The sequence below is a fragment of the Aedes albopictus genome, chromosome 1, assembly GCF_035046485.1.
Source record: "Aedes albopictus strain Foshan chromosome 1, AalbF5, whole genome shotgun sequence".
Classification (NCBI taxonomy): domain Eukaryota; kingdom Metazoa; phylum Arthropoda; class Insecta; order Diptera; family Culicidae; genus Aedes; species Aedes albopictus.
In genome coordinates this window covers 78,828,363-78,843,592 of record NC_085136.1, presented here as the reverse complement: position 1 = coordinate 78,843,592, position 15,230 = coordinate 78,828,363, and the positions used below count along the sequence as shown (strand labels likewise).

At 41.8% G+C, this 15,230-nt stretch overlaps 1 protein-coding gene across 1 annotated transcript in view; it reads left to right on the top strand.

The window, feature by feature from the left end:
- The window catches only part of LOC115256872 (cytoplasmic dynein 1 light intermediate chain 1), a 47,240-nt gene that overhangs the window by 27,692 nt on the left and 4,318 nt on the right, over window positions 1–15,230 (top strand). Inside the window, exons 2-7 of the mRNA XM_029855947.2 lie at window positions 3,646–3,836; window positions 3,912–4,115; window positions 4,433–4,632; window positions 4,765–4,994; window positions 5,056–5,167; window positions 5,239–5,427. Coding sequence (XP_029711807.1) covers window positions 3,646–3,836; window positions 3,912–4,115; window positions 4,433–4,632; window positions 4,765–4,994; window positions 5,056–5,167; window positions 5,239–5,427 — 1,126 coding nt within the window. The remainder of the gene's footprint in view (window positions 1–3,645; window positions 3,837–3,911; window positions 4,116–4,432; window positions 4,633–4,764; window positions 4,995–5,055; window positions 5,168–5,238; window positions 5,428–15,230) is intronic.

Here is a 15,230-nt window from a genome sequence, read left to right as displayed (position 1 = left end):
CTTTCTGCCTTTACAGAGTTAGTAGTCATCATCAAACTACTAGGTGCTACTAGTCCAAAGCAGTTGAAAACCAGGCAGGTTGTTCAATAATGATCTTCTGTTAATTTCAACTTCTATTCAATTTCTTTCATCGCACACGCGATTCTATCCATCGTTTCTTTCATTACTTTTGTTACTTCCTCCTCATGTGAGTATTTATTAGATTAACAAAAATAACCAATAGTTAATTGCGATCAAGTCATGAAGTGATCAAAGTTAGAACATAATCTCTAGAATAATCTATAGAATTATTTTTCAATATTTCCTGGATAAATTCTCTCGAAATTTCTTAACAAAGTTTGCTAGAATTTCCAAGAAATATTTTCAGTAATTTCAAAAGATTGATTGATTGATGCGTCTTTATTAAAAAGACTTTCAGCCCTTAATTTTAAAAAAATAATCTCCAAATGGACGCTTCAAAATTTCCATGGAAAATTCTCTGGAACTCCCAAACACAACTATCTGGAATTTTCTTAAAAACTGTCTGGAATTTTGTTGTTTATTTATGCGGAATTTCCAAGGGGCATTCTCAGAAATTTTTAAAGAATCCTGAAAATTTCCACAACAAAAAAATCTGTTAATATGACCAAACAGAAACTAAATTGGCATATTATGGATTTTTTTTTCACGACAACTAGTAAATACTTTTTTTCAAACTTCGCTAAATATTTACTCTATAGCGCTTTTTTAAGCCCAAAATTGAAAGTTAATAAAAATGTTTTCCTGTGCATCATACATTCCATAAATTGCTTTGAAAACTCACAAATCTCTATGAAATCCATCAAAAGTACCTTGTTTTCTAAACAAGGATTTGGTCTTCGAATGAGTGTAATCAGTTTCGTACCTTTTAATTCCGCCCTAATTGCTTATCCTTTGACAGATACGCGTATTTCGACTACCACTTGTAATCTTCCCCAGTGTCAATTATTCACTGGATAACTGACACTGAGGAAGATTACAAGTGGTAGTCGAAATATGCGTATCTGTCGAAGGATAAGCAATTAGGGCGGAATTAAAAGGCACGATACTGATTACCCTCATTCGAAGAGGGTATTCTGCTTAGAGGGATCGAAAAGACGGTACAAGAAGGATTTGGTGAAAATTCCATCATATTTTATTTATTGATTAAGCCAAAAAGAATACTTTACTGTATTTTTTCCTGGTGTACTATCAGAAATGGCTCCAAGTGTTTCTAGTTCCACATTTTTTTTTCTATATTTAATTTTTGTTTGTATATAAAAAAGGGGATTTGTGAGAGATCGCATTTGGAATTATTTGTGAGAACCCGAAAAAAACATTTTTGAACCTGTGGTCTTCAAGAATGGATTATTATTACGTTTAATGCAGTGGTGTCGCGTGGTATAAGTGAGGAGCCATGGCTTGAATGTAATTCACCGCGTGGAGAGTGGCCTTCACAGCTCGCTGACAACTTCGGTATGCGTGTGCGACCCTAATGTTTTTCGGCAAACTTTTAGATGACCCTACAACGTTAAATTCATCCATACATTGATTTTTGATAGCATGCTTCTGAACTGAGATAGTAGCAAGTAAATGTGACCCTTTGCAAATGAATAATCCCATCCCTGGCTGGGATTAATGAGGGGTGAAAAGTGTGGAGTGAGGGCTGTGAAATAGTGAGAAATGTGTGGCAATGAGAACCAAGTAGTGAGCAGTTAGCAGTGATTACTATTATTGAGTAGTAAAGAGTGAGGAATGAGATTTGACCACTTCGGGATGAGGAGTGAGCAACAAAGAATGATAAGTGAGTAAAGAGGAAAAGTAAGCAGTAATAATTGAGCAGTAAGAAGTGAGCAATGAGGAATGACCAACAGTAAACAGTGAAGAGCGTGCAGCAGTGAGAAATGAGCAGTAAAGAATAATGAGTTTTTCTATACGTATCATGACTTGAATTCAAAAAAAAATATTTTTGAGTTTGACAGCTGGAATTGGAAGCAGGATAAACATTTGTTTTCTTTATTGCATTTATTTATCATTTTGCCAATCGTTTTTTAATTACCAAGTACAGTTACCGTTTTATTGCAAAAAAAAGTATTTTTGTCCACAGAAAAACTGAAAAAAGGAGTCACAATTATTTGCCTTCAATATTGATGGATTATGCTTACCCATGAAAGCGAAGCACTGGTGTTCATGTGTTTCAGCTCCACGTTCTCAAGCGTGTGCTTGCAGAATAAAGGTTCACTAAAATAACCGGAACGTCGATCCACATGGAAATTCTAAGTGTTCGATTGCGGTGTCTTGTGTGATTAACCTTTGAAAACAAAATGATGGAATTTTGATTTAACGGCACGTTTCAACCCGCTCTTCTTTATGCCCAAAATGTTCTTCAAAATCCTAACAATACAATTCCAAAAATTCTCCGGGAATACCGAGAATCTCTGTGTGAGTCTTGGGAATTATCCGGAAATTCCGATATCATCTGTAAAATTCAACATGCGATAGCTTGTCACGAAAATCGTGGAAATTGCTAGATTCATTAGTCCCACCAGAGTTCTTCTTCAGAAAGCTAAGATAAATTGAATGTTTGTGATTTTTTTTTGTTTATTTCATGGATGATAAATGACAATTTTATCGCTATTCTATTATTTTTTGTTTTTTTTTTATAAGGCTGATACAAATTTATTTTTGACTTTTTGTCTACCCCCCCCCCCCCCCCCCTAAACCACCGCATTTTGAGGGGGCAGATGAAAAATATTTCTAGACGAACATTTGAAAAGGGCCTATCTGCTTTGCGTAAACAAACATGTTTTTGTCTCTGTAGGGTCTATCTGCATCCACCCACGCACATCAACACCCTTATCAGAAAGAGTGTTCTTCAAGCTATCTGTTAAGGGTGGTGATGTGCGTGGGTGGATGCAGATGGGCCCTGCAGAGACAGAAACATGTTTGTTTACAAAAAGCAGTTAGGCCCTTTTCAAATGTTCGTCTAGATTTATCAAAATATCGGGTCTTGCTGAAAATTCTTTAACAAATCCGATGAGTTTTTAATATTTTTCAGAATAAATGCTTTATTATTTTTATCCCCCCCCCCTCGACCAGCCAAAGAGTGGTGGGACAAAAAGTGAAATAAATATTTGTAACGGCCTAATTCGTATAAACTACAACTGTTGACCTTGTGCCTTGGGTTGAATAACAATTTGTATAACTATAATTTGGCAAGTCCTCTTCATGATGTCATTTAATAAAAATCAGGCCCCAAATGGTTGAATACTACTTATATAGAGATGTGTAAAACGAGCGTCAATACTTCACCAATATCAGTAATTTTTGTCGGAATTTTCAACAAACCTTCAGCTTAATAAATTGAAAGATTTTACAAAAATCTTAAGTGATATAACTTTGTCTTCAGAAACAATGATCGTAACAATAATCATAAATTACAAAATTTGATAAGAAACTCACAAACGATGAATCATTTCTAGCAATCACCTGTCGTGTAACACTATTAACATGAATAAAATTGGACGAAAACATATTTTTTTCCTCAAACTTGGTTGTTTTGATCAATGCTACTTACTACACCTCTGTATCACTAAACTATCGAAGTACACAAAATATTTGAATGGTTCTATTTCTCTACTTCTACAGGTCAGCGATTCTCAGCGAAGTACAAACACAGAGCAGTACCAAACTTCCCTCAAATAAATCAGTGCTCGTGCTGGGTGACAATGCGAGCGGCAAAACGACACTGATTGCAAAGCTGCAAGGCGTGGAGGATCCCAAAAAGGGTTCCGGCCTTGAGTATGCCTACATAGACGTTCGGGACGAATACCGAGATGGTGAGTAGCAGTGGGCAAGCGTTGCCTGTCTCAGCTGTATGTATACCAATGTAACAACGAATCTCACCATTTTAGACGTCACCCGGCTCGGAGTGTGGATACTGGATGGCGATCCCGGGCACACCAACCTGCTCAAGTACGCACTGAACGAATCCAACTACGCACACACACTGGTCATTCTGACGCTATCGATGACGACACCGTGGAGCTGGGTGGACCAGCTCGAGCACTGGATCAAGATGCTGGACGATCACATAGCGGGGCTGAAAATTGATCCGGGTGAGTGTCGTTATGTTCGTTGAAACCTTAGAAGAATTAAACGTTCCGTAAAACGTTAGGTATCAGTAGTTCCCTAATCTTTATAGTTGCGTTTCTATTACATATCTGGAGTAATTCGCGAATAGGGCGTAACTGAAAAAAACTATAACAATGCGAAAATTTGTTGTAAATGCGAAAATTTTGCTGTTAGATGAGAAGATGAGAAATTCTGCATGAGTCTACCAAGGTTTCACATTTTGTTTTGCTTTTGCTCCATCTTTCCCCTTATCATTCAACAATGTGAAGTTATAAACGATTTTTTTTTTCAATCCCTTCAGAGGAACGACAACAGTGCCGCCAGAGGCTGGTAACGGTGTGGCAGAGCTATTGCGACACGATCGACGAACTGGACCCTGGGTCCCCCATCAAGCGAACCAATCGTCTCTCGTCGGTGGACGACGACCTGGACGCGCTTCCCCTCCCCGAAGGTGTACTAACGACCAATTTGGGCTTAGATGTAGTAGTTGTTGTAACGAAAGTACGTGTCTTACTTCTTGCTTTCTTTCTGATTCATTTCAATTGATAGCTAACAGCATCCAATGCTGATTGTTTTGTATGAATACTACTTCTGGTTCACTACCTAACTTATTCCATTATTGTCTCCCACCAGACCGACTATATGACCACCCTGGAGAAGGAGCTCGACTACCGGGATGAGCACTTTGACTTCATGCAGCAGTGGATCCGTCGGTTCTGTCTGGTGTACGGGGCGTCACTGTTCTACACCAGCGTGAAGGAGGACAAAAACTGCGACCTGCTCTACAAATACCTAACGCATCGAATCTACGGGTTGCCGTTCCGTACACCGGCGCTCATCGTCGAGAAGGATGCCGTTCTAATGTGAGTGGATTACAGTGGTGTTCTGGACGACATCATGTGCTGAGATTTTGTATTTTTTCAGACCCGCTGGCTGGGACAATATGAAGAAAATCAACATATTGTACGAAAACATGCAATCGTGTAAACCGGATGATTACTACAATGATATTATTGCACAACCGCCTTCAAGAAAGGTAAAACGACTCGCGTTTTCTCACTTTGTTTAACCCATATCGTCATCCTTTTCTTCTTTTTCTTCTTTCAGACTGTGTCCAATCGCGAGATTGAAGTTCAGACCGAGGAGGAGCAGGCATTCCTCAGCCGGCAGTTGCAGCTGTTGCAGCAGGGCCAGACGCCGACGCGCGGCGAGTCGCCGATGCGGTCGCAGAACAGTGCGGGCAAAACGTCCCCGCGGACACCCGGGTCGGCCGGTGCGCAAGGATCTCCGAAAAAGGTAAGTGTTGTCATGCTAAGCTTTACGATCACTTTGTGTAATGATGTTTTGAAGTGTGGAACTTTGAGCATTATGGGCATTATAGACCTAAAGCCTTTGAACGTGTCGGGTAAGAATGCTGTATACTATGGGTAAATATGCTGTATATTATGATAGAATATACATAAGCTACGAAATTTCTTCAATGTATTTTTTTTAAAGTTTCTTTTGAAATATCTGCGAAAATTATTCTGCTGAAGTAATTCCTTCAAAACTTGTTCCCGAGTTTTTTCAGGAATTTCTTCAATAATTCCTTTTGGGATTTCTTCTGCATTGATAATAGCAGAATAATTCCTTTTGGGATTTCTTCTATGATTCTTACAGGGATTCCAGCTTAGCTTTCAGCCGGAGAATTCCTGCTGTGATATTTATAAGGGTTCTATCAGGTATTCTTTACGGGATTCCTTCAGGAATTACTTTAGGGATTACTGTTAAGATTGTTTTAGAAAATCCTGGAAGGATTTTTTCAGGTATTCTAGCCACCATTCCATCCTTCAGGGATCCCTGCTGGGATTTATTTACGGATTTCCCCTGCTATTCTTACAGGGATAATATTTTTTCTGCCAAGATATATTCAGAGAATTCTAGTTAGATTCTGTTATGTATACGTACCGGAATTCCTACTGGTATTCCTTGAAAGATTTTCCTGGATTTTTGTTTTCAGAGATTCCTCCCGGATTTTTTTTAGATCTCTCGAAATTTCTCCAGTAATCTCTTTTGTGATTATTTCACGGATTCCTGTCGAGCTTCCAGCCGATACTCCTCTCAATCTTTAAAAAATTTTATAAGGTATTCCAGTTAGCATTCCTTCAGGGATTACTGCTGGAATTCTTTCAAAGATCTCTCTCAGGATTCCGTAAAGGATCCCTTTAGGGGTTTCTGATAGGATTTTATCAGCCTTTCCTCCTTTCATTGTTTTGCCGGCTGTTTGAGCCCGTATGAAGTTAATCATTAATATTAACTTCTTTTCTCGATCAGCCTAGATAGTTGTGTAGTGTCGATAGTGGTTGTCTCAATTGGCAAAGAATAACACTACGGACCGCCTGTTTCGGTGGTAAAAGTCCACTATACAGGTGACCCCTAATTGATGGTGTGATGCGGCTATATTCTTACCGTGCCTAAGAATGAATGGTTAGGGGGTATAATAAAAACCTAACCGCAAACGGAGCCTGTGGAGTACCAGAGCGCCCTCCACAGTATTTTGCCCTTACTTTGCTAACCGGAGCAATAGCGCAGTGGACCTTGTGTTTCTCCGAGACAATCAGCTGCCCTTCTTCTGTTTCAAACTTGAGGTTAAATAAAGGCGGGATTAAGAAGATGTTATTATTAGTTTAATTTGTCACATACATATATGGTTTCGCATTATGCGATTTACACAGTTTATTCTGTGTAACCTCGCCTTTGGCGTTTTCCAATCGATACCGATCTGGTTTTATTGCTGTTGTTCTTTGTTGTGCTGTGATTGTAAAGAGTTTAAACTTGCCTAGTTTGGGTAGTGGCTACGGTTAGGATAGCTCAGATAAATCTTCAGCATAAAAGAACAGCAACGATCAATCTTTGCAGACTTATGCAAAATGGTGCAGCCCAAGTGGCTTTAGTCCAAGAACCCTACTTTCGTAAGGGTAATTTATATCTAGGAAACCTGGTGAACCCGGTGTTTGCTACCTTCAGTAAAAATGAAATTGCAAACTCACGTGTCATGCCTCGAGCCTGTGTGTTTGTCAACGCACACTTGTCTCTGAATTAACTACCAGAGATGTATGTGCTGTCACAATTGATGTATCCGTTGGAAACCTCAACAGGAAATACGTCTATTGTTCGGTTTATTTACCGCATGATGTCATCGCATACTGTACTTCAAAAGGCCTTCCGCTAAATGTTGTCAGTAATGCTAATGCTTACCATATCATCTGGGGCAGCTCAGACATTAACTTGAGAGGTTCCAGTTTGATGGAATACTTAAGTAGTACAGATCTTGGATTACTTAACATAGGCAACCGCCCAACCTTCATGGTATCTGCTAGAGAGGAAATGTTAGATAAGAGAGTGGGCCAGACCTTTAAGATGTGGCTAACGTCAGTGTACTTGGCTTGGTATGTTCCAGACATCCAAAAGAATGTCGAGTGACAGCGAATGCTGGCGAGAGATGACCAATCTAGCGGATTGCTTCGCTGTCGCGTTGATGTTCAGACGACTCCGGAGCCGCTTAATGTGCGAGCGCAGCTTTCGGAAATTCTCGAGCCACACATTGTTCATCACGTGTCCAATCGTCTCGATGATTTTACCGGAAACCCACTTCCAACCGTTACGACCATGGAGTCGAACGTAAACGGGAGCGTCTCTGTGGAAGGGTGTCAGTTGCTTGCAGTTGGCACCGGTGTCTGAATCGGCACAGAAGCTCAAGGCACGTCCGGATTTTGCGCCCGAACTTGACCTCGGATTGCGAATTCTGATCTCGAAGAGCCTGATTGGACATGTTCCGGTACGTCATAAGGAAGTTATCACGGCCCGCATAAAAGTGTCACAGAATCGTTTCACTTTCGATTGTGATTCGATTGTGAATGAAATGGCGTGCCGTGAGATGTTGGAAGTGAAGAACTCGTCGAATTCAGCGCTGGCGAATTGGCTACCGTTGTCGCTGACCAGCGTAGCGGGCATACTCAGCCGAGCAAACAACCCACAGAGTATGGCCAGTGGCGACTGTCACCGCTAAGGTGATACGGGTCGTTTGGACGATCTCCGGCCATTTGGAGAAAGAGTCGACGGCGATGAGGTAGAACTCGTTTTCTATCGAACCGGCGTAGCCGATGTGGGGTCTCCAGTTAGCCTAGTGGTTAAGGCTATGGATCGCCAATCCGGAGACGGCGGGTTCGATTCCTGTTCCGGTCGGGACAATTTTCTCGACTCCCTGGGCATATAGTGTATCATTGTACTTGCCTCACAATATACAAATTCATGCAATGGCAGGCAAAGAAAGTCCTTCAATTAAAAACTGTGGAAGTGCTGAAAGAACACTAAGTTGAAGCGAGGCAGGCCAAGTCCCAGTGGGGACGTCGAGCCATAAAGAAGAAGAAGAAGCCAATGTGGATGAGGCCAGTGTTTTGACTGAGGCCAACCATTTTAGATTGATTGATTGATTTGTCTTTATTAAAGAGACTTTCAGCCCTTGGCTGGTTCGTCTCTCCCATTTTAGACATACTGGTGGAGTTGGCAGTGTATTGGGATTAATTGGGTGCTTGGGTTTCTCCAGGCGATCGACCTGGTTAGATTACAGCAACTCATCAATTAATCGTTAGATCACAGCAACTCATTATTTACCCTAACAATACAACATCAGTCCATAGCAACCTTAGCAACCAGCTTGGTCGGTGGCCTATAAAAGTCGGCCAACAAATGGAAATGGTTCATTCCTTGTTACGCACTTGAAGTTAATAAACGTTCTAATCTAAAAGTCTTGTCAAGTCATTCCAATCCCGTTCTCACTGAAGAACATATCAGACCTTCTGGTCGTTAGCATCGTACATTGCGTACACCATTTTGGTTGTACTGTACAAGCCAACCTGATAGCCGGAAACCTTGGGAAAGACGGAGTTGAGTGCTACTGCTGCACTGGGAAAGCCTGACACGTGACAACAGCAGGTGTCCATCACATCGTTACCAAGCAGGAGAAGTTATTTCTCGGTGACGTGAATCCCTCACGCCACGAGCTTTCCCCGAGCGTGACGTCTCACTCGAATTAGCCATCGAGTGATGGGATATTACCGCAGGCTGTCCTCCCGTTCACTGCCCCGCATTCCGTTGATGTAGGTATAGAGAGCGCTGAGGCCACTTTAAAAGCTGACAAATGCGCCGATACCTTTATTTGGTGTCCTCTTAAAAAGCGTGCCATGAAGTCTGTAACTGCAAGACTGAAACGGTTTAGGATTGGGTTAGGAAAGTAGTCCCTTCTCCTTCGTTGACGTCGGAGTTGATCTCAGCTACCCACTAATCGAGCATTTTATGTTTCACCTCTGATGTCTGTTGAGCAGATTCTCCTTCCATTGCTTAGAACGGTTCCCACCTATGTATACGTGAGTAAACCAAATTGGGGATTCTCTCGGCGATTCCTTCAGTGATGCCTGCAGAAATTTTATAAGAGACTCATCCAGGAGATTTTTCAAGAGTTCTTCCAGCAGTTCCCTTAGTTGTTTCTCCAGGAGGTCTTTCAGGGATTCCTCTAGAAATCCGAGTTTCCATAAAGGATTCTTCTAGGGAATCGCGCTACTTGGGCGGTGGCTTCTATATTCGTCTGTTTGCCACCATAACTCAGTCAAATTTGAACCAATTCACACAACTTTTGGAATGTGGTGAGATAGGTATAGTATCTACCCGTGTACAACATTTCAAGTCAATTGGTTCAAAATTGACTGAGTTTTAGTGGAAAACAGACGAATATAGAAGCCACCGCCCAAGTGGCGCGATACCCTATGAGTTTCTTCAGGGATTCCTCTAGGAAACTCTTCTGCGATTTCTTCAGGAGTTCATTCAGGAATTTCTTTAAATATTCCTCGAGGAATTACTCCAGAGACCAGGTCCCTACAATTTCAATTTCAATTGAAATTTTCAGCTGAAGTTTGTAAACAATGTTTTCAATCGTCAATGGAAACAAGACGCCGTCGTCGTCGCCCAATCCGACTGTCATCGTCACCGATGAACCGACGGTGCTGCGTCGTCGCAGATGCCTGTTTGTTTCGTACTCACATGCTCTCGCACAGCCGTTCAATATCGAATGATTTTCTCTGTTATAACTCAATTAATGAGTGTAACAGCCGGCTAGTCTGTGTAATGTAAATGTATTCTATGCATATTTTACTGAATTGGTCTATTACCCATAAAAAAAAATTAAGCAAACATGCATTTTAGGCAATTTGAAAATTTCGATTGAAACCCAGTCGGTGTGAAAATAACCCACCACCAGTCGTTGCGTCGAAGGAAGGGGAAAGAACGGAAAGAACAACGGATGAAGCGATGCGCTTGGATGTTGTTGTGAATGTTCCCGTCGTCGGCGTCCCTACGATGAGCGCTTGCACGCTGACGTCATCATTATCTCCTTCTCTTTCTTTCCTTCGGCGTCGGTCCATAAAGCCGTCCTTGCCCTCAAAAAAATTTGAGGGCAATGTTTACAAATCGTATGGGAATTCGATGAGGTTATGTTTTTGATGCAAGCCTCTATGCTGATCACTGAGGCAAAAAAACTTAGGAAGAACGTAAGAACCCCTTATGATTTGGCGACATAACGATTATTGTTGAAAGCCATAAATTTCACTTATGATTAAGAGGGAAAAATTCAATATCCAGTCCCTTAACAAAATCATAAGTTTTCGCTTATGAATATCATCGGATAAAAACTATGATTATCGTGTGTTTTTCCTTATTGAATTCAACTACCAATGCTTATGGAAATCGATATTGTGCATTATGAATTTCATGGCGCAAGTAATATAATATTCGTGTTCCAATTTTATTGATTATGGATGAATTAATTATATTCTAAATCATGGCATGACATTGCATCTTGGAATTACCGAGTAAGTAAAATGATCGATTTTTCTTGATCGATAATTTAAAATAAAAGGACAAGGAACGCGTTCGACTGTTCTTTTATTTAAGTTTGCATAAGTGGCAAATAATGACCGTCTAATTTGCTTCTTGTCACTAATATCGATTAAGAACGACCGATCGTGATACTTACGTAATCCCAGATTTATTGTTGATTTGGGCGGAGAATTCTTGAAGTTAGAAAATGAAGGCAATTTGACTTTTTATGTCCTTCATTTCCGAAAACAGATCTTTGAGTTATATGTGCTTGTCCAAGCAGCAGCTAATTCAGGCCAAACATTTCAATAGGTCCTATCTGCATTTAAGAGGCACTCTTCGTTTACTTTCTCTATCAATTATTGCAATGTAATGGTACACTTTTCAACTATTTTTGCAGTACAAATCAAAGGACGATTGTTTTGACCATCGTTCAATGCAAGGAGACAATCAAAATACAAATAAACAGCTGAGATAATAACAGAAGAGAGGGAAACCAAAGAGAGCCTCTCTTCTGCAGATAGGACCTTTAGACATGTTCGGCCTGAATTCATATCCTTACTGTAACGATTTTCATGGTTTTCAAATATGTTTTTTTTTTACAACAATGCCGCTTATGGCAATCATAAGTTGTAGGTATTAAACGCAACCACAACAGCTATAAAATAAATAAGTGAGTAATGAAACAGAAAAATCACCCACTCATAAATTCCAACTTATGAAAATCCTAAGTGTTTTTGCCTCAGTGTGGGTGCTCGCTTTCGGTGTCATATTTTGATTTCGACGATGTAGGCCCCTGCCAGAGACTCCTCTAGAAATTTCTTCAGAAGTTCCTGGAAATTCTCTGGAAGTTCCTTCAGGTATTGCTTCATTTTTTTCTGGGATTGCTCCAGAAAAAAATTGAGGAACCTCTCCAATAAAACCTTCAGGGATTGAGTTCTGATAGGCGTCCCTCCTGTAGTTCATTAAGGGATTCGTCTAGGAGTTCCACCATGGATTCCCCTAGTGTCCGTTCAGGGATTATATCAGTGATTACTCTAGGTGCTCGTCATTTTTTTTAGCGATTCCTTTAGAGATTTCGTTAAGTTCCTTCGGAGATTCTCTCTAGAGAGCATTCAGGGTTTCTTCTAGGAGTTCCCTTTGTTATTCCGCTAGGAGTTCTCCAGGAATTCCTTCAGGAATTCATTTCTTCAGGATTTTTCCAGGAAATCCTTCAGGAATGTCTCCATGAGTTCCTTCAAGAATTTCTCCAGGAATTCCTGCGAAACCTGTTTAGAAGGTAAGCTTCATCTTTTCCAGCTGTAAACCATTCCAGCATATTTGGAAGTCCGGCATACTCCTACATTTCCGCTGTGAAAAGGTCTAAGTTCGATCCCAAGGCAGTGAAATTGATCTTCGTCGGTTATCGTGAAAACCAGAAATCCTATCGGTTCTTGGATCGGGAAACCGATACCGTGACTGTCAGTCGCGATGTCCAATTCATTGAGCAGCAAAATTTCGGACAGGATGAGTCAACTGGGCACCACGAGGAGCTATCAGAATGAGATCAGGAACAAGAAGTTTCGCCGTTGAAGCAACAACAACAGCCGACCGTCGACGAACAAGATGAGTCAGAAGAGTAATTCTACGGCTGGAACGATTAAGCATCAGAAGAAAATACAACACAGCGAAGAGAGAAGAGGTCGACCAGAGGAGTTCGCCCACGGCGATTCAACGATTTTGTAGTGGATATGGCGATGACCGTTGAAGAGGAGCCGTCGTCGTACGAAGAAGCAGTTCGGAGTTCGGAGAGTGATCTGTGGCAAGCAGCAATGCAAGAAGAATATGACTCGCTGATGGAGAATGGAACGTGGGTTCTGGCTGAACTACCTGCTGGACGGAAGGCTATTGGCAGCAAGTGGGTGTTCAAGAAGAAAGAAGATAGTGCCGGAAACGTTTGCAAATTCAAAGCTCGACTAGTTGCGCAAGGTTTCTCCTAGCAGTTCGGTGTGGACTATGACAGCGTCTTCGCTCCCGTCGCTGCACAAACAACGCTGAGGACCCTGTTAAGTGTTGCCGGAAAGAAGAAGATGAAAGTACGCCATCTGGATGTGAAGAGTGCTTATTTGCATGGCCAGTTGAAGGAGGAGCTGTATATGCAGCAACCGAAAGGATTTGTGCGCCGCGGCGAAGAAAAGTTAGTCTGTCGACTTCAACGAAGCTTGTACGGACTGAAGCAAGGTGCCAAGGTGTGGAACGATACGATTTGTGCCATTCTCGGAGAAATATAATAGGATTCCACCAGTCGCGAGCCGATCCGTGCTTGTTCTCCAAAACGCTTTCCGGAAGACAGGTCTACCTGCATATCTACGTAGACGACATCATCGTTGCAAGTGAAGTTGAGGAGGAGGTAAACCAAATCGATAGCCAGCTGAAGAAGAAAGTGAAGTTATCGTCGCTTGGTGAGGTCAACAACTTCTTTGGGATTCGTGTCAGCAGGGATGTAGATGGATACTATGTCCTGTATCAACAGAGGTACATATCAAAGATTACCAAGAAATTTGGTCTGGTCCGCGTGAAAGGATCAAGCATTCTATTGGATGTCGGGTACTGCCGAAGGAAGCAAGCCGCTGCCCAGCAATATGGAGTACCATTGCCTGGTCGGAGCGCTACAGTAGCGTTACTCTACGTAGCAGTCAACACGCGGCCTGACGTTTTTGCAAGCGTGTCAATTCTCAGCAGAAAAGTCAGTGAATCGGCTGAAAATGATTGGTCGGTGGTGATGCGGGTAGTGCGCTACTTGGTGAAGACTACACGACTACAACTCAAGCTTTCCTGTATTAGTGAAACCCCCTTCAAACTGGTTGGCTACAGCGACGTCGATTGGAGCAACGATACAACGGACCGGAAGTCCAATGCCGGCTTCGTGTTACAAATAGGAGGAGTGACTATCTGCTGGGTGAGCCGTAAACAAACGAGTGGGGCGTTGTCTAGCATAGAGGCGGAACATACTAAGCGCTGTCCGAAGCGTGCAGAGAGCTACTGTAGCTCCGAAAACTTCTAGAGGATTTCGGGTTCGTACATCAGGAATCCACGATTGTGTTCGAGGACAGCATCAGTAGCATCGATTTCGTCACTGTAGATCGAACATCAAGGCCGAACATATTGATATAAGGAGCTTTTTCGCCAAGGGTTTGTCGAAAAAAATTTTGGTGAGCATTCGTTATTGCCCGTCCGAATCCATGGTCGTCATTACTCTGACCAAACCCATAGGATCCATCAAGCAACAACATTTTGTAGCATTGTTGGGTCTCATCGGTGGCAGTGGCCGTTGACAATGTCGAGGAAGAGTGTCGGCAGTACGAGTATTTGTTCCCATATGTACGGCCATGAGAGAGGATATAATATATTGTTACCTAGTCCACTGTTAAACGTACGTGAATATAGTTGTTGTATGTAATAATAATTTACGCGGTCTCCGAAAGTTCTTAAGGGAGCATTCATTAAGTACGTCACGCTAAAATAGGGAATTTTCGGCCCCCTCTCCCATTCGTATGGGATTTTCCTATACCTAATACAATGCTTGTCACAGTTTCATAAACCCCTCTCCTCCCTACGACCGTGACGTACTAATGGATGGCCCCTAAGTTTCTTAAGAAAGGGTTATAGTTCTGTCCCCGCCGGTCGTGATCTTCCTGGAGATTCCGCTGCCCGAATCGGTTCGTCGTGACTGTTTATCGAGAAATACCGTGAGGATACCAACAAAAACCCATATAAGAAGTGTTGCCAGGCCTTGATTTGGAGTACCTACATAAATCTTATTTATTAGATTTTGAAACGTGTTGATGGCATAGTTTGTTTGTCGATTGACCGTTGCCTTGATCACCCATGGCCGATCGTTCTGTATTCTTTGTAGGTGTTCGTTAAAGTGTTGCTTTCACCTTTCAATTGTCTTACGTGTCGATTTTGTTTGTATCGCATCACATTCTGCCGGATGCCATGCTGCATCATGATCGCTTACGTTGTGTTTATCTCCAAAACCTTTCGGCACTCTTCGAGCCAATCGCTCGGTAGATGCTCTTCCACACCCGATGGTGCTCTCATTTGCATTGTTAACGTAGCTTCCTTGATCAGTAGCTCCCGAAGGAGTACCAACCGCGCATTATTGATGACGAATAACAGTTTTAGGCGCAAATATTTACAATTTATTG